Source organism: Ziziphus jujuba, chromosome 6 (genome assembly GCF_031755915.1).
Source record: "Ziziphus jujuba cultivar Dongzao chromosome 6, ASM3175591v1".
Classification (NCBI taxonomy): domain Eukaryota; kingdom Viridiplantae; phylum Streptophyta; class Magnoliopsida; order Rosales; family Rhamnaceae; genus Ziziphus; species Ziziphus jujuba.
The window spans coordinates 31317568-31343313 of record NC_083384.1 but is presented as its reverse complement, the minus strand read 5'-3'; the positions used below and the strand labels follow the sequence as shown (position 1 = coordinate 31343313).

At 31.4% G+C, this 25746-nt stretch overlaps 3 protein-coding genes and 1 long non-coding RNA gene across 4 annotated transcripts; all 4 read left to right on the top strand.

Annotated features, from left to right (window-relative positions):
* Positions 1-3309: 3309 nt before the first annotated feature.
* LOC107429810 (uncharacterized) lies at positions 3310-4103 on the top strand. Its single transcript, XR_001582473.4, has 3 exons — positions 3310-3417; positions 3527-3579; positions 3694-4103. It is a non-coding gene; the product is annotated as an uncharacterized LOC107429810 (long non-coding RNA).
* A 3080-nt stretch (positions 4104-7183) lies between these two features.
* Positions 7184-8607, top strand: LOC112493358 (uncharacterized). The gene is made up of 3 exons (XM_025078885.3): positions 7184-7557; positions 7681-7739; positions 8043-8607. Exons 1-3 carry the CDS (start codon positions 7260-7262, stop codon positions 8166-8168), a joined length of 483 nt encoding a protein of 160 aa, XP_024934653.1. The 5' UTR covers positions 7184-7259; the 3' UTR covers positions 8169-8607.
* A 1092-nt stretch (positions 8608-9699) lies between these two features.
* On the top strand, positions 9700-15317 carry LOC107429821 (protein KINESIN LIGHT CHAIN-RELATED 1). The gene is made up of 3 exons (XM_016040572.4): positions 9700-10873; positions 12495-13403; positions 14837-15317. Exons 1-3 carry the CDS (start codon positions 10215-10217, stop codon positions 15069-15071), a joined length of 1803 nt encoding a protein of 600 aa, XP_015896058.2. The 5' UTR covers positions 9700-10214; the 3' UTR covers positions 15072-15317.
* A 6298-nt stretch (positions 15318-21615) lies between these two features.
* LOC107429824 (bidirectional sugar transporter SWEET4) lies at positions 21616-24840 on the top strand. The gene is made up of 5 exons (XM_016040575.4): positions 21616-21996; positions 22165-22201; positions 22908-23286; positions 23691-23810; positions 24414-24840. Exons 1-5 carry the CDS (start codon positions 21954-21956, stop codon positions 24633-24635), a joined length of 801 nt encoding a protein of 266 aa, XP_015896061.2. The 5' UTR covers positions 21616-21953; the 3' UTR covers positions 24636-24840.
* Positions 24841-25746: the final 906 nt, after the last annotated feature.

Below are 25746 nucleotides of genomic sequence, written 5' to 3'. Positions count from 1 at the left end.
AACTATTTGGAAGAAATAGATTCGATTGGGATTACATAACCCAGAAAAATGCAAAAATGCAAAAAAAAATATTATCATCATATGAGTTTTCATCATTCCCTTGAACCGAGGAGGTCCGACACATCCAGATTTTAAGCTGATAATGCTCTGGGAACTGCTTTTAAGATCCAAAACCTAACTTGTGGCCCCTAATTGGAATATTTTTTGCTTAGTCCACAAGAAATCTTGTGCCCTTTCAATGCTATAATGGTATTGGTGTGTACATTTTCCACATTAGGAGTGCCCATATTCTTGGGATTTCTTCATTCTCAACCATAGAGAGATTAAAAAGGAAAATTAATTTCCATTCACATTGTTTGCATGTCATTTTCCATTAATTCATAATGCAAGTCTGAGGGCATATACAGTTGCACCTTGATGATGCAACTGCCATGTGCCACAGCATTTGGAAAGGATGAAAGCGATTACACTATTAAAATTGACTACAGCACTCCACATTCCACCAATTTTTATTTTTTTAATTTTTATCTTTTTAAAGTTCTATGATTTCGTATCCAAGAGTCAATGGTCAGTTACATTCCAAACTAAGTTTTTAATTTTAAATTATTAGTTGAGGTGTTATCATATACATTTTAATTTGCCGTGTATGTTCTCTAAAGCATATCTCTCTATCCATATATATATTTCTCTAATCCTTGACTAACTCATGACGATTCACTGTTGACATGGCAGGTCCTGATTGGTCAGCAATATGTAAAATTTAATTGCCAATTTCACTGTATCTAAAGAAGTAGCTCCTGTTCAAATAAGATGACCAGTTCCTCCTTTTGGCAGAGATTCTAAAGAGCAAAGGCTGAAAATTGCTGCCGACAGTGCTTTAGATAAACACCAGTAGTATTTGACCTGTCACTGCAAGGGGAAAAAAAAAAAGAAAAAAGTAAAAAAAAAAAAAAAGGATTTTATAATTAATGCTTGTGAAGGAAAAGAGAGTAGAAAAACTGGGTGGTCAACTTTAGAAGGATTAAGACTTTCTTTGATTTGACTGCCACCATTCATGTATCAAAGACAAAATAAGAGAGAAGAAAGAAGAAGGAAGGTCCTCTTCGTGTAGAAGTGTACTCTATCCATGACCATACAATATGACATTTAAAAAAAAACAAAAAAAAAAAAGGTAGAAAAAAAAAGGGGAATCAATATGGGGAGGATAAGTTAAAGTTTGGTAAAGATAAGCATGCAATATGAATAGTGAACAATTCTGATCAACTATTTAGTGTTTGACTATTGTGTTGTGAGCTCATCGGCCATATTTGGTTTTTATTTTTATATTATTTTTTTAACTGATGCATTTTCCGTGCCTCATTTGTTTTAGACTAGTTCAAAGCTACATAACTACTTTGCGTTTTTGCTTTTTTTGTGGACAGTAATTATCGATCAGAATGTGTGTGTCACAAAATTTTAAGAAAGTCTTTAGAAAAAAATCCGACAAAACTGCAAATGGTCATAACTAGAAGGCAGGTATTCAAAGTTTTGAATAAGCATAGGGATTCAATATATGTATTTAAGTTATATCTGAACAAAGAATAAGAAAAAACCATGAAAGAAAACCCAAGATATAAGAAACGAAAAAACTGCAAATGATTCATATATATATAGAAGGATCAATGAAAAGTTATGAATGAGGACATATATGTATATAACAAAAGAATAACGTCTTGTTAAACATTCATAGATTAAAAACTTAATTAAGCTGAGTAGTAACTCTCAACACTTGCCAAATCATCATATCTTCCAACATAAAGTGGGAGATTATTCCCAACAAATCATGCAATATATGTGTGTGTGTACGTGTGTATATATATATATCTGTGCAGCATTTTCTGTGGATTTGATCAGTTTTTCAACTGCAGCCTCAAGTTCTGCAGAAATTAAGATGGTGGGTATATTAAGTTAGCATTTTAGTCTTTATGTTCTTTGAATTGAACCCGCCAAACAATAACATCATCATCAGCATTTGCTGCAACAGGATATATGATAGTGAAATTTAATAGGAAAATATAAGTGCTACGGCCGATGGGGTTTAAATTATTTTTTATTTTTTTCCTCTCCTATATATAGTATTTCTGCTAATTGATGGTTCACTTCCTTAAACAGCATTTCTAAATGCTTTTGACAATGATTTCAATTGTTGGTTCCCTCTCAGTTGACTTAATATAATATATGTAAATACTACATTAATTCCAAGATCAACAGCTTCATGCATTAAGTAGTAGTACCAAATACAAATCTTATATGAGTTGAGAAATGACATAAGGGCATTTTGCAAATGTCTTATAGTGGACTATTGCGGACAACCAATGACTATCCTTTTAAAAATAGATATGTTTAAAAATTTATACATTTATTTTTTTAAACATAAGCATGTAAATTTTTATATGGCCTATACACAGTTGCTATTAGCCATTTAGTCATGGTCGCCCTCTTTAGCAAAACCCCTTATATATATATATATATATATATGCATAAGACAATACAATAATGGATTAAATGTGGCATATGTTTGAGCGTTGGAGATCGTAAGCAAAAACCTAATAGCCAAACAAAACACATGGAGAGCTTGAGCCATGCAAAGCATTGACTCCTATTTCCATCCTTGTACATTTGATTAATTTGCCATATATAATAAATTAAGATTAATTGAACTTTAGAATTCTCAACTTTCATAATTTTGCAAATCAGATTTTTAACTTTTCAATTTAATAATTTAGATTTCAATTAGTTACAAATTTTTTAATTTAGTAATTTAAACTCTTAATTTTTCAATTAGTTACAATTTAAATCTCAATTGATTTTTAACTATAGGGTTTAACTACTGTCTTATATGCATTTAATTGTATCAAAATTGAAATTATAATAGACTATACAAATACAAATTTTTAAAACTAGTTTTAAAATTTTACATTTTAATATATTTTAAATAAAAATTTTATTTACTTTAATATTAGTTATACAACGTAACACGACTCTTAAGCTCTATTAATTAAAAGTAAAAAAAAAAATATTTAAATTATAACAAATTGAAAAATTAAAAATTTAAATTGCTTAGTTGAAAAGTTATAAATCTAAATTGAAAAACTTTAAAAGTGAAATATATCAAAATACAATTAACTTTAAATTTAAAAAATAAAAAATGTCAAAAGTAATATGTGCATGGTTGACTTTACATGGTGCTCTGCCTCAGATGCTAATGCCCCCACCCACCCATTCCAACTCAATTCTATATATATATATATATAGCATAAGTCTCTACCCCGTCAAAGTACCAAAACTTGTTCTCAAACATTAATATCCACAAGATGGTTTCTATGATCAAAGTCTATGCTGTCATTCTCCTCTTGATCTTTGTGAGCATGTCTTCAGGTGAGAATTTGTTAAACAATGCCTTTGATCAATTTGAATTTGTCAGATTCAAAATGCCTAAAGTGTATATATATATATATATATATTAATCTTTTCACCCTATATGCAGGTAGAGTGCAAGGGATCAGGAATGGGTTTTATCACAGAAACACACCAAATGAGGTTAGCGGATTATGTTTTTGAGTAATTCTAATCTTAAAACTTTTTGAGTATTCTAAGGATGTTCTTGTTGCCAAGGTTATTATAGTTACATCATCTTGTGTTTATGAATTTAAGGTAACTGTTGAAAAGGAAATGAGAAATCTCATGTCAGTTGAAGAAGTATTGGACTATCCACCGGCAAGACCTAATCCAAGGCATGGCAAAGGGCAACCTTAGCGCCTGGAGGCCCTAACTGCTGACCAACTTCATATATTCACTGCCTAATTAAGATATTCATATGTAACAATAAATTCCACTCTCTTTGTAGGAAAAGAGGGCTGCTGGGGTCCTTAGAACCCAATAAATGGAGAACAGGTTATATGGAATTATATAAAATATGTGTTTATAATATTATGTTTTTGTTAATTAATGCTAAATCAAAATTATACTGAGTATAAATAAATTAAGCCAAAAAACCCTGCAGCAGTGAAGGAAAATATTTGTATGTTTTTTTGGTAATTAGAAAATAATTATATGTTATATTACTGCAAGTTGTTCCATTTCATAAAGTTATGTATACATGTGTTTTACTGTGTTTTTATTTTTTATTTTTCTCCAAGTGTTAAAGATTGCTTCTTGTCCCGATTAGGTTTTAATATTAATTTATTAATTGAAGTGACATTTTTAACATTTGACACGTTCAAACATTCTATTTTATATTGATAACATGTTATCAATAGATCAATTTCCTATATATTTATATGTGTATATATATATATCATCTCAAAAATTATTTCTTAATTAATAGTGAAAAATATATATGGTAATATGACAAATGCTATGATAGTCAATTCCAATAAAATTTTTAATTTTAAATTATTAATCAAGATGCCATATTTGTTTAATATTATAAATTTCAAAAAGAATAATAGATAAATTATTTAAAAAAAGAAATGATAATTTGCATGATGTAGGTGCAACTTTGAAGTACTGAAAATGCTGCTGATTTGCATGACAAAAGATATAATATATATTATATAACAACTCGACAATGAGTTGGATTTGAAATGGTAGGGATAAAGTGGTACTTTTGAGGAAAGACATGAAAGGAAGGAGAGAGGCTCTAGCTAAGCTGAGAGGTGGGTTAGAAAATCATGGTTTTGATTAATATTTGGATGAAAGAGACCACGTGTATGGCCCTGAAGATGATATTGAGAAAGTTGTTGGGGTTGCTCCTAATTCATTTCTTTAATTTTAATTTTTTTTTTATTTGTAAAATAGGTGACCTAATTTTCACATCCTTTTGACATAATTCGACTCGATATTACATCTTGTCTGCCATTACCTTTGAAGTAGAAGCTTTTTTCAATATACCACAAAATCATCACTAAGATTGAAAACCTACCTCTCAAAGAGATAGATATTTGGTGAGCTTCCAATCTATAAGACAAATTCTATGGGGAGCTCTACTTTATCTGCCCATTCATTTCCCCTAAAACAACTATACTCTTCGTTAGGCATTATATATGTAAGCTCTCTCACAGTTAAACTTATCTGCATGGCAGAACACCTCTTTCTCACCTTATTATTATTATTATTTGGTAATTTTCTCAACCAAATATTATTACATACATAGGAGAGTTTTTATACAGGATCTTGGACTAAAGTTAAAATTCAATGCATCTTATTAGTGGTAATAGGAAACAAACAAATCTATGTTACAAGAATCTAACAGCTTATTAGTGGTTATAAGAGCCTATTATATATCTCTAATAGGATGTTCCTCAACTTTAATTTTTGATTCACATTCCATATAATTGAATTTTTTGTATCTAAATAAATCCTTAAATGATATTAAATCAGGATATATTGATTTGGAAGAAATTCTCCAAAACTTAGATCTAAGGTGGAAAAAAATGATGGGGGTTAGATGATAGGAAAACTTTTATTGGTTAGCTAGCTGGTTTGGCTGGTTGAGCTTACTGGTAGAGAAGCTTATTATGACAGGTACTAACAGTGAAAAGCATGATTTATCTAACCAACAACAGAGTTGGCGTAAAGGCACTGTAGATAATAATTAGACAGAAAAATGGAGGACCTGGCTCTGCAAGGAATCGAATTTAATGCATTAAAAGCTTAGCAAAAATGGGCTAAAGTCTTCTTCAGTATAGCTGGCATAGTTAGGAAGTCAATTTCAGGGCAAAGCTCTGCCAATATAATATGATTTTCATGACCACGTACCATTAATTCTTATGCATCACATTTCTTTCTATAAGGAAAGTAATGAAGCTGCAGGGTAAATATTTTCATACCCATTATTTTGGAAAATCCAATTTTTTAAAACCCATTTAATTAGTTAAACTGGTTTAACTAAACTTGGGGGGGGGGGGGGGGGGGGTGAAGGTCTAGAAAGAGATCTTGTTTTAAATTGGTTTGCTAATAATAACACACATAGATCTTTTTTAAAACTATATATTTGTTTTCTCTGATAATCAGAAAACAGAATCTGTATATAAAGAAGCTGAATTGTTGGTTGTTGGTAGTGTTATACATTCATATCTATTAGTTGGTTTTATCTTTCTCTGTGTTCCCTTAATCTCCTGCAGAATGTAACATGAGAAAGAATCTAGGGTTCATCAATGAGCTAGAGAAGACAACATCTTATTGGATGCATGAAAAGAACAAATAAAGAAGGATAATACTATGGATTATAATAATAATAATAATAATAATAATAAAAAGAGGTTATTTTAATGTTTTTTTTCGTGTTAGTAACCGGGGGATTGATGAGCATTTATATGGGTTTTCCTCCTGACAGCTTTAAAGCTTTTGTTGTTATAATGAGTATTTGGCCTTTGTTATTATGTCTGCCGACAACTTCAAGTTGTGTACGCAAACAAAGGACTGGAATCTTAATCATTTTTCACCTTAATTAATTGCTCTAAGGGCCACCATTATCAATTTGCAATCCTTATCCCAGGTGTTTTGTTGAATATATATATATATATATAAATAAACCATGTAAAAAAATGTACTTTTAACTCGTGTTGAAATGGATTAATCATGTATTACAACTTGGGAGTTAATACCAATGCTCATTGTTATTTGGACCGTTTCTAAACGAACGTGTATATATATGTTTCATACCCCGGAGTCCTCAAATGAGGGGATTTGTTTTTGAATAGGTCCCACCATTGATATTCACACTAGATTCTCACCCAAACGAGTGCTTTGATGTTGATTTATTTCCCTGATTAGTGTTTCAGTGTTTGCCATCCTGTTGATTGATTAAAATCAAAGTCCAAACAACATCTTAAATGAGGATTATTTAAAGCCACTAATTTGACAGAGTATAAACTATAAATGGAATGATACCTAACATGGTGAAAATGGCCCATGTGAGTGTCAAAGGGTTGAAAAGAAATTTTTTATTTTTATTTTTGTTTTTTTATATATGTAGATATAGATATTAAAAAGAGTGGGGGAAGTGAATTCCAAAAGGTGAACAAAACCCAACAAGAAAAAGTTGAATTGTCCCGCACCAACACTAAAATGCTTTTTTGGCAGATAAAAGAAGAAACCTGTATCGGAAAGGAACAAAAAAGAAAAAAAATGGTTTTGTAGTAGTAGTAGTAGCAGTAGCAGCGGAAATTGGTGCAGTTGACTTATGGGGCAGATGGTGGAATATTAATGGAGTACCAATGTATTTTCCCATAATCATTCCACAATGCTTTTGTGGGGAGTGTCATTATTGCATGCTGTTTTGGCTTCATTCTCTTGCCCACTCAATAAAATCCCAGACTACTTCCATATGTTCTTCCTATAAAACTCTTACACTTGCATATCTATCTATCTATCTATCTATCTATCTCAAGTCTGCATTTTTAAATAAACAACTATTATTAGTGAGAAAAAATATATATCTATATACCAAAACCATGATTCCTCATCAGATCAAGATCTTTATCCTCCTCTGCCTACTCATTTTGTCATTTTCAGGTAAGATTAGCTAGAAAGTTCTTAATAGTGTTTGAACTATTAGCTAATCTATTTTTCCAAAAATCTATACACACAAGCTGAAGTAGCTTAGAAACTTAATTTTCTGATCTTTTGAACTTGTAGGAAGAGTAGACAGCTTCAAGAATGGTGTGGAGCCCATCGATAACCCAAGTGGTCATGAGGTAAAGTTCACATTCCAAATTTTAACAGATAGATTTGCTCTTAATCATATATATTCAACCTCTCTCTCTCTCTCTCTCTCTCTAGATATATATATATATATATATATATATATATATATATATATATATTGTTTTCCCATTAGGCTTCTTAGATATGTAAAACTGGCATTTTGAACATACATATATATATATATATAAGTAAACTTCATAGAGATAAATATGGTGATGATGTTCTTGAGAATATATATATATATATGTTTGGAAAGTTAATTGAAATTGAGGATATGAGATGTGATATTGTAGGTGATGAATATTATCCAGATAAAGGGAAGAAAGCTTATAAAAGTAGAAGCAATGCTGGATTATCAACAGCCAGGACCCAATCCTACACATGAGCCACGTAAAGGAAAAGGAGGTGGTAATCCTTGATCATCATTAGCAGGAACTCAGCCTCCTCTCTTCTCTCTTCTTGGATATTTTATCTATATATATATATATATATACATATATATCAAGCTCTTTCCTGCAGCCTTCCATTGACTTGATGAGAACGAGGAAGAGAATTATTCATGTTTGCACTTCCTGTGGCTATGAGTGAATGAGTGAGTGAATAAGTGAGTGAAAGAGAGAACAAAGAGAGAGAGAGAGAGAGAGAGAGAGAGAGAGAGAGAGAGAGAGAGAGAGAGAGTTATGCATGTATGTGTGCACTTTCCATGGCTATGAGTGATCATCAGTACTGGTATTTATTTTGGGTGTCAAACTGTAAATACAATCAACCTTTTTTTTTTTGGTGAGAGAATTTAATTCTTAATTGGTTTGGTATTTGAATGTATTATCAAAACTGAATGTATTGCACGCACTTCTGGCATCTGTGAAGGAGTTGTGGAAAGAAATAAAAATTAACTTGTTTTAAAATGACATGAAAATTAACAAAATAATTTGTTTCAAATTACATTTGCAAATTTAATGGTAGGAGAGGAATGAATAAGGCTGGCATGACATATTATACATATATATATATATATATATATATATGTTATATACATGTATATGATCAGCTGCCTCTACAATAATATCATGACCAACTAGAATAATATCCAAATCCAGCACAGAGCTAAGATATAAGAATCAGAAAAAATATATAATAAAATAAACCCCAACGAATATTTAATAAAAAAAAAATTTGAGGACTCAAACTGCATGCATATTTATATGGTATTTTTGAAGAATTCCGTTGAATTTGGCTTCTTGTGACTTTTGCCATCTTACAAGGAAGCAACGATGACAATGGGTTTGCCTAATTATCTTTTTCTTTAGTTTGTCTTTACATACATGTATGTCACGTAACATACCTGAATTATATATATATATATATTGGCAATTTATATATAGGAATACACACACACACACACACACACACACACACACACACACACATATGCATGAGGAAATCAACATTTGCATGGTTTGAATTTGATCAGATAGAACAGTTGGTTGTTCTTAGCAATGGTATGACGAACAGCTCTTTTCTGGGGCCAAAATTATTCATCAATTTATTTATTGTGTAGCCTTTGTATATATGCATATGGGAAAGATATTTAATGGATATTCAACCATTTACTCTCAAAAACAAGTACATAAAATACAAGTTCCAATATTTGACACCGTTTCCTTCCCCTGTACCAGCTTCCTTTTTTTTTATTAAAAAAACAAAGAAAGTTACTGTATTTGACTGTTAAAAGAAGGGGAAAAAAACAAAAAAACATTTTTTTTTAAGTTAGATAAGATTTTTTTAATTTCAAATTTACAAATAAAAAAAAAAAGAAAAAAGAAAATTCCCAAGAGTGAAAATGACACTCAAAGCTCACGGCGTTAACGGAACAGTGAAGTTCCAGTTCTCAAGCAGGAGCAGCGGCACCAGAGAGCCCAAAACAGACGGAGGAGTATGGTAAATATTATGGTCCCATTCGTCATTGAGTCAATACTATACCGCCAAGTGCAAAAACAAACAGCAAGATCACGAGGCATCGACAAGTGTATAAAACGGTTGGAAAAGTCAAATCTGTATTGACCATTTTGTCCTCGTATCCAGAGGAGAGAGAGAGAGAGAGAGAGACAGAAAGAGAGGGATCAACCTCCATCACACTTTTGCCAGCGTTGCAGAGAGAGAAAGTTCAGTGATCTGGAATTGGCAACCCAAAATTCAGAGCTCGCTCTTCGTCTACTGCTTTCTCTCTGTGTCTCTGTCTCTCTCTCTGAGCCAGTGAATTCAATCACTCACTGAAAAAAAAAAAAAAAAAAAAAGTTGGTAGAGCATGGTAGCAAGTTCTAATCCACAATTAACTCCATAACCTCTTCTTTTTCTCTCACTCTCTCTCTCTGTCTTTCTCTTTTATTTATCAATTTTCTATCTATTTTCTTTGCTTCAACAAAAACAATTCACACACATTTTCATCATCTTCTTCATCTTCTACGATGCCGGGCTTGGTTTCCGTCAAAACCCCACCGGAGGCACCGCCGCTCCGAATCTCAGTCCCAGAAACCCAGACCCAAACCCAGTCCCAAAGATCCGAACCCGGAATCTCCAAAACCCCATCCCCACTTCCCAAAAAGCCACCTTCCCCTTCCCCTTCCCGATCCAAACCATCTCCGGATCGTCGCTCTAAAAAGCCCCAGCCTGAGAGTCCGAACCCGATCTTATCCGAAGCCTCGCTCGACAATCCGGATCTCGGACCGTTCCTTCTCAAGTTGGCTAGGGATACTATTGCTTCCGGTGAAGGTCCCACTAAAGCTCTGGACTATGCGGTTCGAGCTTCAAAGTCGTTCGAGAGGTGTGCGGTAGAGGGCGAGCCGAGCTTGGACTTGGCTATGAGCTTGCACGTGTTGGCGGCTATATATTGTAGCTTGGGGAGGTTTGAGGAGGCAGTGCCGGTCCTGGAGCGAGCCATTAAGGTACCTGATGTATCGAGGGGTGCGGATCACGCGCTCGCGGCGTTCTCTGGGTATATGCAATTGGGGGACACGTTTTCGATGCTCGGCCAGGTGGACCGGTCCATTTCTTGCTATGAGGAGGGCTTGAAGATCCAGATCGATGCCTTGGGAGAGACCGATCCTAGAGTCGGAGAGACTTCCAGGTCTTTTTTTTAATTTTTTATTTTTATTATCACTATTTTTTTCTGTTATTAATTTGTTTGGCAAAGTGGGTTTTTTGTTTGATTATTAAAGACCGGATTTTTATTACGCATTGGATTGTGGATTTTTATGTTTACGGAAAAAAAGGGGGCGAGGATATAAAGATATTTTTCAATTTGGATTAAGTTAAAACGCATTGATATAGGAGTAGGACTTGTAAGAGTGTCTAACCAAATTTAGAAATTTGTCATTTGCAAATTGCAACAATTTTCTATTTTTTGTGTTATTTGTCTTAATGTTTGAATATGCTAAAGCATTTGGCATTTAATTGATAATCTGGTAAAATGAACTTTATGACAATTGGCTACTTGCTTATTGACCAAAAAAACAAAAATAAATAAAATCAAAATTAAACTAAATCAGGTCCAATTTCTTTTTTTTTTTTTGGTCTAATTCTTTTACATGTAATCTGTCGACTAAAACTGATTGTTGTACTAAATTATAAGCACGCTTTGGATTATTTATCATGTTGCATCATTTCTATTGATTCATTTTTGTTAACTTCATATTCTAAATGGATGAGTTTGGCATATTTGTGCATATAAAATGTAATGTATATGGAGTATTGATGCAAATTTGACTGGATTATGAAGTTTTCAATGCAAGTGATTAGATTTTGATTTTCTTAGTTAAGGGGCTTGGTAAGTTACAGAATGTTCAATTGAAAATTTTAAGGTGCTGCAGACCCATGATACAGAATTGAATCAATATTTTTTTCCTGATTGTGAAAAAATTTCATTTGGACTAGAACATCCTAAATCGTTTATGGAAACCATTATCAGTTAAAATTATTCTCTCGTTGTGAAAATGCAGAAAATACATGCATCTCTTCTAACTCTGATTAATCTCTCATACTTTCTTCAATAGCCTTGTTCATTATAGGATTTATGCTTAAAATCTTTGAAATATTAATAAATTTATTGTTTGTCTCATCGAAATTAGATAATAAAGATTCCTTAGATAAATTTTGGCATGGCATTTACAAAGTGAAAACCAGGTAGAAAATTGGAAAAGAACAAAGAGACAAGTATCTTTAAGAACAAAAAGAAAAGTATCTTTCTTGTTTAATTATGTTATTGTTAGAAAGAAAAAACTTTAAATTTTCTCTTCAGTTATAGAACCTTTAAGTATAGGATATCTTGTATGCTAGCGCAGAAAGGTGATGCAAATGAAAATTTCTTGTACATGATTTAAGATTATTGCAAATGGTTAATTTTGCTAGCGGCTCATATTTAATTTCCTAAATGTTTTACCTGAAAAAAAAAAAAAAAAAAAAAAAAAAAGGAAAAAAAGATCATTCTATCTCTAGACTTGATTTGTTCCTCCAGTACTAAACCTTAGACTTATGACCGAATGGGAATATATACCTTTCTATTCTGACTTTGTGTTCATTCCCAGAGTGCAACAGACTGCTTTTCTTCTAATATCTGCGTGATAAATGTTACATTTTATTGAATGCTGTAACATCTTGAGTGAATTTATCCCCAGTAATTTTATGAAGGAAAAGGAAAAAGAGAAAGAAAGACAAACTAAATTTAACTGAATTGGTATTGGAAAATTCAGGTACTTGGCTGAGGCCCATGTTCAAGCAATGCAATTTGATAGAGCAGAAGAATTGTGTAAGAAAACTCTTGAAATTCATCGCGTACATAGCGAACCAGCATCTCTTGAAGAGGCAGCTGACCGTCGGCTTATTGCCCTGATATGCGAGGCAAAGGGTGATTATGAATTAGCCCTTGAGCACCTTGTCCTTGCCAGCATGGCCATGATTGCAAATGGACAAGACAATGAGGTTGCCGCTATTGATGTCAGTATAGGCAACATCTATATGTGTCTTTGTCGTTTTGATGAGGCTATCTTCTCCTACCAGAAGGCACTAACTGTTTTTAAGGCATCAAAGGGTGACAACCACCCTTTGGTTGCTTCTGTCTTTGTACGGCTTGCTGATCTGTATCACAGAACAGGAAAGCTCCGGGAGTCCAAGTCATACTGTGAAAATGCCCTGAGAATATATGCCAAACCTGTGCCTGGGACCACAGCAGAAGAGATTGCTGGTGGGCTGACTGAAATTTCGGCCATTTATGAGTCCATTGATGAGCCTGAGGAGGCATTAAAGCTTCTGCAGAAGGCAATGAAGTTGTTGGAAGATAAACCAGGACAGCAAAGCTCAATTGCAGGAATAGAAGCACGGATGGGGGTGATGTTTTACATGGTTGGGAGATATGATGAAGCACGGAACTCTTTTGAGAGTGCTATTGCAAAACTTAGAGCAAGTGGAGAGAGAAAATCAGCCTTCTTTGGGGTTGTGTTGAACCAGATGGGATTGGCTTGTGTGCAGTTGTTCAAGATAGATGAGGCTGCTGAATTGTTTGAAGAAGCTAGGGGGATACTAGAACAAGAGCGTGGATCTTGCCATCAAGATACCATTGGGGTATATGGAAATCTTGCTGCAACCTATGATGCTCTGGGGAGGTAATCTATCAATCATTCTTGCTTGCACTTTGGCTCAAGCTCTTAGCTTGTGGCTGATTTGCCTGAACTCTCAATGCCAAAAGTATTGTTTCACTTTATTTGGTTTTGTCCTAGTTGATAGCATATATTGTCTCTGTAATTGGAAAGCTTAAAATGCCAATGGGCAGCAAAATTGTAACTAATGATGATAGTATCATGGTAAGAATTGTGTTTTTCTGCCCACCATGTGACCTATATCAGCAAAAGTGGATCGCTAAGTGCCATATATTCAGTAGAGGAAACACAGTCAATGCTGTGGAGTTATCAAACTTCTGTAGGGGACTTCGTCTTTGCAGGCTTCCTGTGTCGTTGAGAAATTAAACCTTCGCATACACTGTTTGCTAACTTATGAGGGGGAAAAAGAAAAAAAGGAAAAAAAGAAAAGAAAAAAGAATGTATGATATGGTATTATTGTCGTCATTTGTTACATCTAGAGTTTGACAGCTTTCTTGAAAATTGTCGTTGACCATGGTATATATTAAATCTTTATCGAGTGTGCTTTTGTTTCTTGTAATCGTTCTACCTATCCTCTGGTGCTCTGTCTCTGTCTCTCTTATATATTTTGTTTTTTTTCCAAGCTTCCCCAATTGTCATGATGATTTTAGATTGTGTTACTTTATCTTTATCCATTCTATTCTAAGCTTCAAGATATCCTGAGATATAAAGTGAGAAAATTTGAGGGTTGAGGGTTCATTCCTAGTTATGGCCACATTGCTGAACCATTACATATATGTACTCCAATCACCCATAACTCGTAAATGAAACTTCATATTGTATTATATGGTATGGTATTACTGTCTTCATTTGTGACATCTAGAGTTTGACAGCTTTCTTGAAAATTGTTATCCATAGTATATATTAAATCTTTATCGAGTGTGCTTTTGTTTCTTGTAATTGTTCTACCGATTCTTTGGGCTCTATCTCTGTCTCTCTCTTATATATTCTTTTCCCGGCTTCCCCACATTGAATGCTTTCAGATTGTGTTACTTTAACTTTCTCTATTCCATTCTAAGCTTCAAGATATCATGAGATTTAAAGTGAGAAAGTTTGAAGGGTTCATTCTTAGTCATGGCTACATTGCTGAACCACTACATATATGTACTCCAATCACCCATGACTTGTAAATGAAACCTCATCTTGAAAAATATATGTTTGACCATCTCAACTTTTCATATATCTTTTGTTGCCATGTTGATTCTTCTGTGAGACGTTCTATATTTTCTGCCTTGATTTTTTCCAGTTCAATGTCTGGGTAATAACTGAGAATACAGTGCTAACAATTTTAATGTGTTATTGACATCCTGGTTTTCCACTAATTTAAAGCAAGTTGAGTATTCTTCAATATTTAGTTATTTTCCCTCTTGCTTTAATGAACTTACGTGTAACTTTTACAGAGTTGAAGATGCAATTGAGATCCTGGAGTTTGTTCTTAAATTGCGGGAAGAAAAGCTCGGAATTGCAAATCCTGATTTTGAAGATGAGAAAAGAAGGCTAGCTGAGCTGCTGAAAGAAGCAGGTAAGACCCGAGATAGAAAAGCAAAATCCCTCGAAAACCTCATTGATCCAAATTCTAAGAAGACCAAGAAGGAAGTGACAAAGAGGTGGCCTGGCTTGGGTTTTAGAATTTAAAGGGAAAATTCCTCTTCAGTATCCATATGCTTTTACAAGTGCACATTCTGTAACATATAAGATCATGTACAGGGTTGATGTTTTAATTTTGTCAAGGTTTCCTGTTACTTGAGCTTTGAAATTCTCATTTATTTTTCTCTGTTTAATTGTTTTATTGAATGTCTGAATTTTGAGCTTGAAGTTGTTCACTTGAAAGAGAAGATGTTCATCTGCGTGAATAAAGTTCTTGTGTTTTCTCCCTCGTCATTCGCTGTGTACTTTGCATTGCTTGATTATCTGATTGCTCTTTGAACATTATTTTAGTTGTGATAAGATTAAGTGAAAGCTGTAATTTGACCTATTTGGAATGCACAACCTGCATAGAACTTAGGAAAGAGCTGCGTACAATTATGCTGACAGATCCTTGTATTTGCATTCTGTCTGGGATGATCAATCATCAATGTCAGATTAGCTTGACTAATTTGTATGGGAAGCAAGTTCAAAAACAGGTATTAGAAAATGAAGCCACTTAAATTCAGGTATGGCCAAAAGTTAGATGCTATGTCTGATCTCAAGAGTTTGTATCACATAATTAAAGCATTGCTTGTTAGATGTCAAAGTTTAAACCATGTAAATTCTCCATGGTCCTAGATTTCGCTTGCATCTTGTTCCACAGTATGATGTCAATCTCTTCATAAAGACTAGTCATTGAGACTTGTAAATGACTTTTGCCATCGTCTACCTCTTCCCAATTATAGAGAGTCTTAGAACTGAGAATGAGTATTTTTCCCATTCTTGCTTACTCTTGCAAGTGATGCAACAGATAATCTCTCCTAAAAAGTGATGTTTTCTTGAACATTTTCATGTTTAAGCTTCTCTAGTGCACAAAATAAAGGATGTGTTTGTGTTTCTGTATATATACTTTTTCCTCTGATACATATATACATATACATATATGTATATACGGACCTACAAAAATCATTTGCTGAGTTCGATCAAGCCCTTTATATCGGGCTTTTAGCATCTTATAATTGGTAATAAGCCATGGGGCGTCCAACATAATGTCTGGACGTAGTAAATTATTTTTATACATACATATATGTCTAGGTTTGTATGTATGTATATCCATGCAGAAGAAAGGAATTTTATATCTCTTTAAAGGATGACAATCCTTTTCTGGTAGGGCCTCTCTCTGAAACTATACTGAACTGCATTATCCTAACTTCATCATTATTACCCATAGCCAGCTTGAAAAAGTTTTGGGATGTGAATCCCATAATCCCCCTATCCATTGGCTGACAAAAGCTTGTGGTTATTATTTGGTTTTGACATTAAACCAACTATAATGGAATTACATAAAGTTTAATTGAAAGAAAAAGAGCATCAAATGGAAGGATCAGTGGTTATGCAGAACTTATATCATACACAATGAATAGGCAAGTATCAGCACCTTTTAGAATGAAGTAGGTTTGGTGTTGTAAGATAATTATTCCGCTTCCAGAAAAAGAGGACTAGGTTGAAAAAGAATATCATAAAGAATTGGAGAAGTTAGTGATTTGGTTTTAAAAAAAGGAAAAGCTTTCCAAAAATATATATCACACGGGGCAGCTTTAGAAGCAAATTAACCATTTTTCGAAAATCATGAAGAATATATATGACTTTGGAAATTTTGCCCATATCTTGTCCTATTATTCCCCATTTCTTTGCTTCTCAAAATTGCAGATTGGACTATGTTAATGTCCCATCAAATACCACCTTGATTTTTGGTCCAATCATCAAAATTTCAGGTGTTGAAAGTGACATCTCTTTATCAGAATTTGATTCATCGATAAGACCCATAAAAAATTATAAAACAAAAAAAAAAATCATTCCTTGGAGGAAAAAAGAAAAGATTTTTTTTCTTTTTTTCTTTTCTTTTGCAATACCCTAAAAATTCTTTAAGTGCCTGCCCATGTCTTGATTGCGGCTGGAATCTTTCTTGCCACTAGTTGATATTTTTGGGTTGTGCTGTAAGGACTGTCTACCACTGGGTGTGCTTTTTATGCTTTCCTTGAGAGCTAAATTCATAAAAGACCTGCTTATCTGTTTCAGGGCTGCTTCCTCATTATGAAAGTTGTCTGAAAAACTTTTAAATTCTGAAATGATATAAAGGGAACCTAAACAGTTTTTTTCCAGCTAAAAGTATGTAGCCGCAGTAGTAGTTATGGAAGAAGAAGAAAAGTATCAATTAGGAAGTAAGAAAAATTCGATTTTGCCTCCATAAAAATATGTTTTTGATACGACTTTAAATATGATATCCAAATTAATATATATGACATTAGCATTTTTGTCCTATATGTTTACTACTAATTATAGCCTCATCCTCTTGTCATATATGATTAACTAAATGCTTTCTCGTATGGAATGGAGTTTATGCTCGAGCACCCTATACGGACAATTGAATAAAAAAACCATTTTTTTTTTTTTCAAATAATGATTCTGCTATTGAATTCTAACATATCTTATATAAAGAATTAATATGTATATATATATATATATATATATATATGTCAATTTTAAAAGTAATAGTTCAAACATTATAATCTGTTTGATATAGCTGATAAAAATATAATTCTAGTCTGAATAACTTTACATAATAGATTTTTTTTAAAAAAAATTATTAAAAAATTAATAAGTATTTGATTGTAAATAAAAAAACTGCATTAAATGTTTATTAAATTTTCAAAAAAAGTTAAAAAAATTGCATTAAATGCTATTAAATTTTTATATAAATTAAAAAAAAATTTATAGAGAAGTATAAAATTTAAGCTATTTTAAAACAGTTTAAAAAAATTGTTTCTTTCGTCAACAAGTACTTGTTGATTTTTACTAAAAATTTTCAATTTTTAATAAAAGAACTTTTGACCTTCAAGTAGAGTTTTTGGTCAAAAAAATACTCTGTCAAACAGATACTTATTATTTTCTGTGGGGAAACTAGATGCTAGTATGAGATAATTTTATGAGGGAAACTTACAAAAATTTACATAAGATTAGCATTTTTGTAAAGTAAAAACAAATCTAGTTAAAAGTAACAAGTCTTACCTATTAATATATATTACCATAATATATTAACTTTAATAAATAAAAGGTATAAAAGGGAAAAAGCTAAAGGCTAGACAGACCAAATTGCTTAATCAAAATTTTGATAAACAATGATATGAGAATATCTGAATAATTGATAGATAATTCATGCTCTATAAATATGAGAGAAAAACCAATTATAAATTGTTAATTTATTGTTTATTGAATTTTTGATAAATAAATTTAATAAGTGTAGAATTATTAAAAAAAAAAATACCAAATTATAATACCCATATCCACTTTGAATTTTATATTTATTATCGTGCTAAAATATTAACCAACTCATCCATATAAGGAAAAAAAATATCTTCTAAATCATCATTTAACCTTAGATTTCAGCACCAAAATAGTTAATGCAACTAAGAATTACTAATTTTAACATGGAACGTATTTTAATTTTAAAAAAATGGTTAAAAGTTCATAATCTTTGCTCACCACATTTCTTTTTCATTTTCTTCAAATAAGCCACTTCAAACCTTTTTTTCCCCTCGAACTTAAGATTACTGAATAAAAATATTACCATGTAAAGATATATATATATATATATATATTTTCTTAATGTACCCTTTTTCTTTCCTTTTATTTTTCTGACTCTCTTTCTCTCTCTCTCTCTTCCATTTCTATTTTTAATTTAATATTAATATTAATATTTTTTTAATTAGGGCCCACTTAATCTCTATGTAGCTCTATCTCTGTGTCAAAACCACTTTTTATTTTTTATTTATTTATTTTTTATAATTCTGATATCGTATTCCAGCAATTTTTTTTTATATAAATAAATTTAAAACGGAATAATCCAAGCATTAATATTCGCTCAGGGCATGAGATAATTTCGTATGTCCAGCTTACAAAATTTTCATAATTTGTTTAGCTATATATATGATCTCATTTTTCATAGTAGATTTCTTTTTTTTTATTGTCATTTTTTATGGTAGTGGTATTGTAATTAATGAACGGCATCATCATATGACATAACATTGTTGGCATCATGTATATTAGTGCACATATTTTTTTTTATATATCACATTATTTAATTACATGGCATCATTTACAAATATATATATATAACAATTCTATGGTGCGGTGTTGGCATATTTTTATTGTTTCAAAAAAACAATGATTTTTGAATAAATTGTTGTTTTGTGTAAAATATTGATGACAATTTTTTCAAAGAATATCTTTTTTACGAGTGTCCACGTGTAGATGTCTGCACCATAGTAGCGCCGTGATCTCTTCAACATTTAGAATTTTGCATTTTAGATCCTTAATTTTTTGATTTAACAATTTAAGTTGTTGATTTTTTAATTTATTGAAATTTACATTTTATTTGACTTTTGATTATGAGGTTTAATGACCAACTCATATAATTAATGTTAAATTGTATCAATTTTCATATTAAAATATAATAAAGTATAAAATATTAACCTATTTTAAAAATTTTGCATTTTTCGTTTCCTTTATTTGTTTAAAAAAAGTTGATCAAGGTCATTCACTTGGTTTTTAAACTGTATTAAATTTCAAACTATAAGATATCAAAATTGTAAATTTTTAATTTGGTTTTTTAAAACTTTGCACTTTTGTATTTTTATTACTAGAAGTTTGATGTAGTAATACTAGTTAAGGAAATGGCCGTTATGCTATATTAATCAAAAGCTAAGAGGTCCAAATTATAACAGATAGAAAATTTAAAGTCTAAATTAGTAAATGAAAGAGTTGAAAATCTAAATTGTAATATTTTAAAAATCAAAGATACAAAAATACAATTTAACATTTATATCTATATGTATAAATTACATCACACATATAAATACCACATGATAATATAGTGAATATATTATTGAAGGTGGGTAATTTTTCTATTTTATTTTATTTTATTTTTTTAGGATTCATGAATCGAAACCAATTCATATAAACCTACTTTTTTTAAAAAAAAAATATTAATAACAATAAATTGAACATATTCAAAAGGTACATTATTATACTTACGGAATTGCAATCTTTATTACACATAGCATTGTATCTTCGAACCATTTTTGAGAGTCAGAATCGCATGCTATAACCATTTTTTTATTATAAATTTCAAAATCATTCTTCAGACATGGTGGCCTAACTTTCATTTATTAAGTACCAAAGGAACCAATACCAAAACTACAAAATTGATCACACAGTAAACATGCTTAGTTTCTACTATAAAATGAAAACACCTCATGTTGTTTTCTACCTTTACTAAATATTCTTTTCCGATTTCGATTCAACAAAAGGAAAAAGTATAATTGTTTTTTAAAATGTACCCTTAATTTCAAGCTTAGTGGGTCATTGACTTAAAAAATCTCACTCATTCAAATTAATCTCCATCGTAAAAATATATATAAAATATTTATGGATGAGTGTGTATCCAATATCAATCAATATATTAAACTTTGAAGACTTTATTAATTTGCTTCTATTCCTTCTCAGAAATAATTACTTTTTTTACTTTATAAAGCTTCCTACATTTTAATTATGATTTATCCTTATTTGGAATTCCCAAACTACCATGAAACAGTGTGAACATACTGTTTCCCTCTTTCTTTTTCTTTTTCTTTTTTTTTCATATATATCTTCTTCATGAGACTAATTAAAGGAACTATTAGACCAAGCAAAATCTACTTCAGAAGAAGAAGATGATAAATATCATAATCTGAATTAATATGCAACATTAAATGCATAATTACAAAAAAAAAAAAAAAAAAATTCAACATTAAATGCATGGCCTACTCATGTTTTAACCATGAACCACCAATCCCCAAATCATGACCATCTTAATCTTATCCAATATCCAACTGTTAATGGAAGTTGGATTAAAAAATGGTTCAATGCAGAAATCAGGGGACACTACTTTTCTAAGTTTTTAATTTTAGTAGAGCTGCAAATCAAAACCCATTTATGCCCTTTGTAATTCATAACAGTGATCATTCTGGATTCTTTGTAAACATGATTAGAGAGGTGAAATTTGACAATTTTTCATGTAGATTAAAAGTCAGTAGCCGAGATAAACTTCATCTGTGCCTCTGATCCAAATGGCATAAAATGCACCTTACCTGGAATTGGATAAGTTAGACTATGAATATATTACCAAAAAAGTTAAGACTATGAATAATTTAGTTTCAATGGGGAAAAAGGGGCAGCCAATGACAAAATGGCTGCAAATCATTAAATATGTATTTCTCTATCTTTTTCTTTTTTTCTTTTCTTTTATTTTATATTATTTTTATTTTTATTTTTTTTCAAAAGAAAAGGTTTTGAAGGAAAAATGGAAAATTAATAAATGGGTCATTGTCTGAGACCCTGTAACGCTAGGGCTGTGAGAATCTTGAAGACAGTGCCAGCCAAAGCATTCTCTCTTTCTCTTTGTCTGTGTGCACTGGATATATATATATATATATATATATATGAACATGTCTATCCTTGGTCTGTGTATATGTTCCATATATTTAAGGCGGTTTTGTTACATGTGTTGGTTGAGTTCAACACCCCAATACATGCCTTGCAAGTAGCTAGCTTTTGGAAATACAAATCCAATCTTCCAACCATATATCAGACACATTCCCACCGACCTCTCTCCTCCTTATAATTCTCTTCCTTATTCACTTAATCTTCTTATCTCTCTCTCTCTCGCCTCTCTCTTCTCTCTCTTCCACCATTGTTCTTATCCTCTTTCTCTTTCTTCTTCATCTTCGTCATTTTCTTCATCATCGTCTTCTTCTTCTTTCTTCAGCTACTGCTTGTCCTGCAATATTAACCATGGTTTCTGCTGATGCTGCACGAACCGTAGTTGGTATCATAGGTTGGTCAAAGTGACTAAACATATACTGTGCTTTTATTTTTCTGTTTCTTGTTATAAAGGTAGCAGATTTTATAATCTATTTGGTTTTTTTTTTTTTTTTTTAATTCTTCTAAAATATCAAAAATTTATGTGGGATACTGTTAATCTTTTTTGTTCTTCTGTTTCCAGGAAACATCATCTCCCTTTTCTTGTTCTTGTCTCCAGTGTAAGCACAATTTTATTCTGTCTCTTCTTTCAGTGACAGTGAAATCAGTTCTGGCAACTTCATATAATTTTATTGGAGAGTTCATTTTACAGATCATATATATACATATATATATATATATATATATATATATATAAAGAGAGAGAGAGAGAGAGAGAGATAGGATATAAATTTGATGGTTAATTTCCTATATATATATATATATACACACACAAAATAAACGGTAATTATTTTATATATATAATTTATTTGCTAAAATAATTATTTTATATGTTACAATAATAATTATAAAAGGGATGATTGATTTGTGAAGTTGTTGCTATCGTTATCAAGCGGTGGTAGTGTGGTACTTTTTATAATATAAAATGTAATCTATGGTTTCCCTATAAGAAGCACTAATGAAGTCTTTTTTTGTGCTAAATTTGTCCCTTTTCTGCAAAGTCAAAATAATATAAATATATATACAATTTTTGCATCAGGTAACATAGTGGTAGGATAGGAAAATCTATAGCAAATAATATAACAAACATAAGATGTTATCTAATATTAAATATATACATTTTACATAATATGTTATGTAATATTAAATATATGTATTTTACAAAGGATAAATACTTTATATAACAAAATTATATACATCTATATATATATATATATATTTATTCCTTAAAAAATTAATCGTAAATTAATTTAATTAATTTTTCAGGCCAACTTTCATTCGGATATTGAAGAAAAGATCGGTGGAGCAATATTCACCAGCTCCATACCTAGCAACCTTAATAAACTGCATGGTATGGACCCTGTACGGACTGCCCATGGTTCACCCAGGAAGCATACTGGTTGTGACCATTAATGGCTCAGGGACCGCCATCGAGTGCGTCTACATCATCCTCTTCTTCATTTTCTCGGACAAGAAGAAGAGGCTCAAAGTGTCTCTGGTTGTGCTCTTTGAGATTGTATTCGTTGGTTGTCTGAGCCTTCTGGTTTTAACCCTTGCTCACACTCACAAAAAGAGATCTTTGGTTGTTGGCATGGTTTGTATTCTCTTTAACATCATGATGTATGCTTCTCCCTTGGCTGTCATGGTAAGTCTCTCTCTTCTTCAACTTTGAAACATTAATTTGCACCTCATTTTCTTATTTATATATGATAATATAAATTATCTATAGACTCCATTGAGTAGGCACTATGGTTTATGTATAAATTGTCTAATGGAACACAACAAATAATTGTTGATATATGATAATTGTTGCTCAATTTTTGATATATGATAATTGATGTTCAATAGGCTGTCTGTATATGCAATCACATATAAATTAATAACGAAAAGTTATGGAAATTAAAGATAATATCTAAATTTATATTAGTTGGATGGACTTATTTAATGGAAAAGATTGTTAATCAAAATATATTTTAAATATATCTATATATATATATATGTGTATATTATAATAATAATAATATTGTTATTATTTTATGAATGGTACAGAAACTGGTGATCACCACAAAAAGCGTGGAGTATATGCCATTTTTCCTCTCCTTGGCCTCCTTTGCTAATGGCCTTGCCTGGACTGCCTACGCTCTCATCCGTTTTGACCTCTTTATCACTGTAATTTCCTAACTCTACCCTTTTCTTTTTTTTGTTTTAATAATTAAATGTAAAAAATGACTAAACCTTTGATTACATACATACATATATATATATATATATATATATATATATATATATATTGTTTTTGTGTCTGTTGTAACTTTAGAATGTTTTAAATCTTTTTTATTTCTTAACAAAGAAGATAGCTCTAATGGTTGAATAGGTTATATCTATACCATAAGAGCATGGATTCGAATCATGGAAATAAAATTTGGGATAACTTATAATTTTCAAAAAAGAAAGAAATATTTTTGACTTATTTCAAAAAAATAACTTTTTGATTTTTTTTTTTTTTTGAGAAAAAACTTTTCAATACGGTATTTTGTAAAACATGGATAAACACACACTATCAAACATATTCTATTAAAAAATAATATATTTTTTTGTTTTATTTAGAAGCTTCTCACTTTTTTTTTTTAACTAAAAAAATACTTTCATTTAAGAAAAATAGAGGGAAAATAAATCGCATGCCCATTTTTCCTCATTGCATTAAATTTGTTTTTTTTTTTTTTTTTTAACTGAAAATGGGCTTTAATATGGTCTTGGGCTCTTGATTATCAGGTACCCAATGGGCTTGGAACATTGTTTGGCTTGGCCCAGCTGCTTCTCTACGCAGCATACTACAAGTCCACAAAGAGACAGATGGAAGCAAGGAAAACCAAAGAAGTTGATTTTTCAGAGATTATTGTGGCTGGAGATCAACAAGTGTCCAAGAAAACAGCCGCTGCTGCTCCAACTCAGATCAAGAGTGGTCCTACTACTCATGAGAACCATGGGACATAATGATAGAAAAGCTCTGATTTTCTCTCCACCGCCGGATCATACTGGGACCCCCCACCACCAGAAAAAATAGAAATTAATTTTAACTAAATATAAATCAAGAGTGACAGTCCATTTACCATAATATGGGCATGAAACGTGTAATATTTTGTCCTTGTTTTTTTATAACCTGTGGAATGTTAACCCACTAGAAATATCCTTCTCTACAGTCTCAGCTGCGAAGCTCTTTTCACATTTTTAGGACCAATTTAACTGGGCATCTGTGTACCCATGATGATCGTGAAAGGACCAAATGCCCTGTACTGTGGTTTCCCTGCAAAACAACGATATAATCCCAGTAAAAACTATTTGATCTTTTTTAATCTGTTTATAATCGGTTGCTTAATTATGCTCCATATACTTTTTGTATTTTGACCTAAAATGCCAAATGGATAGTTTGAACTAATGAGTTAAAAGAGGCTATGGTTAAGAGAAAGGGCCAAAAAAAAAAAAAAAAAAAAAGTTTTGGAACCAAATTACAAATCATGATATGGTTTAAGGACAATTGGTGCAAATAACCATATGTATAGCGCATACGTTTATATGAGTTTAGTGGAAAAGCTTGGATTTTATTTAAGTGGATTAATTAAATTATACATGTTATATATTTTATAACTTATAAATATACTACATCCGAATGAAAATGTTTTAGTGAAAACAAAATTGGAGAGAATTAGGTGCCTAGTGAATCATATGTTTCCATCAATTGCCCGCATCCAATACTTCTTTTTTTTTTCTAATTGTTAAATACTTATTCTCCACCATTTTTAGCAAGAAGTAATTCCGGTACAAAGGACATAAAATGAATGATCAGGCTTAGTTTCAATGATCAGGCTTAGTTTCGATGTAAATAAATACATAAAAATATGTATAATAATTAATATGCAAAATGGATGTAGACGATGCATATTGTATAGCCTGAGATTCTTTTGTGATATCCGTCCTCATCTTTGTCTTTCAATACGTCTCTGTTAGGTCAGGGAATGATGAATATTGTGATTTTAGGTATCGAAAAGGCAATCATTGGTTGGATTTCAATATCCAAGAATTCGCATATATACCACTAAAATATGTT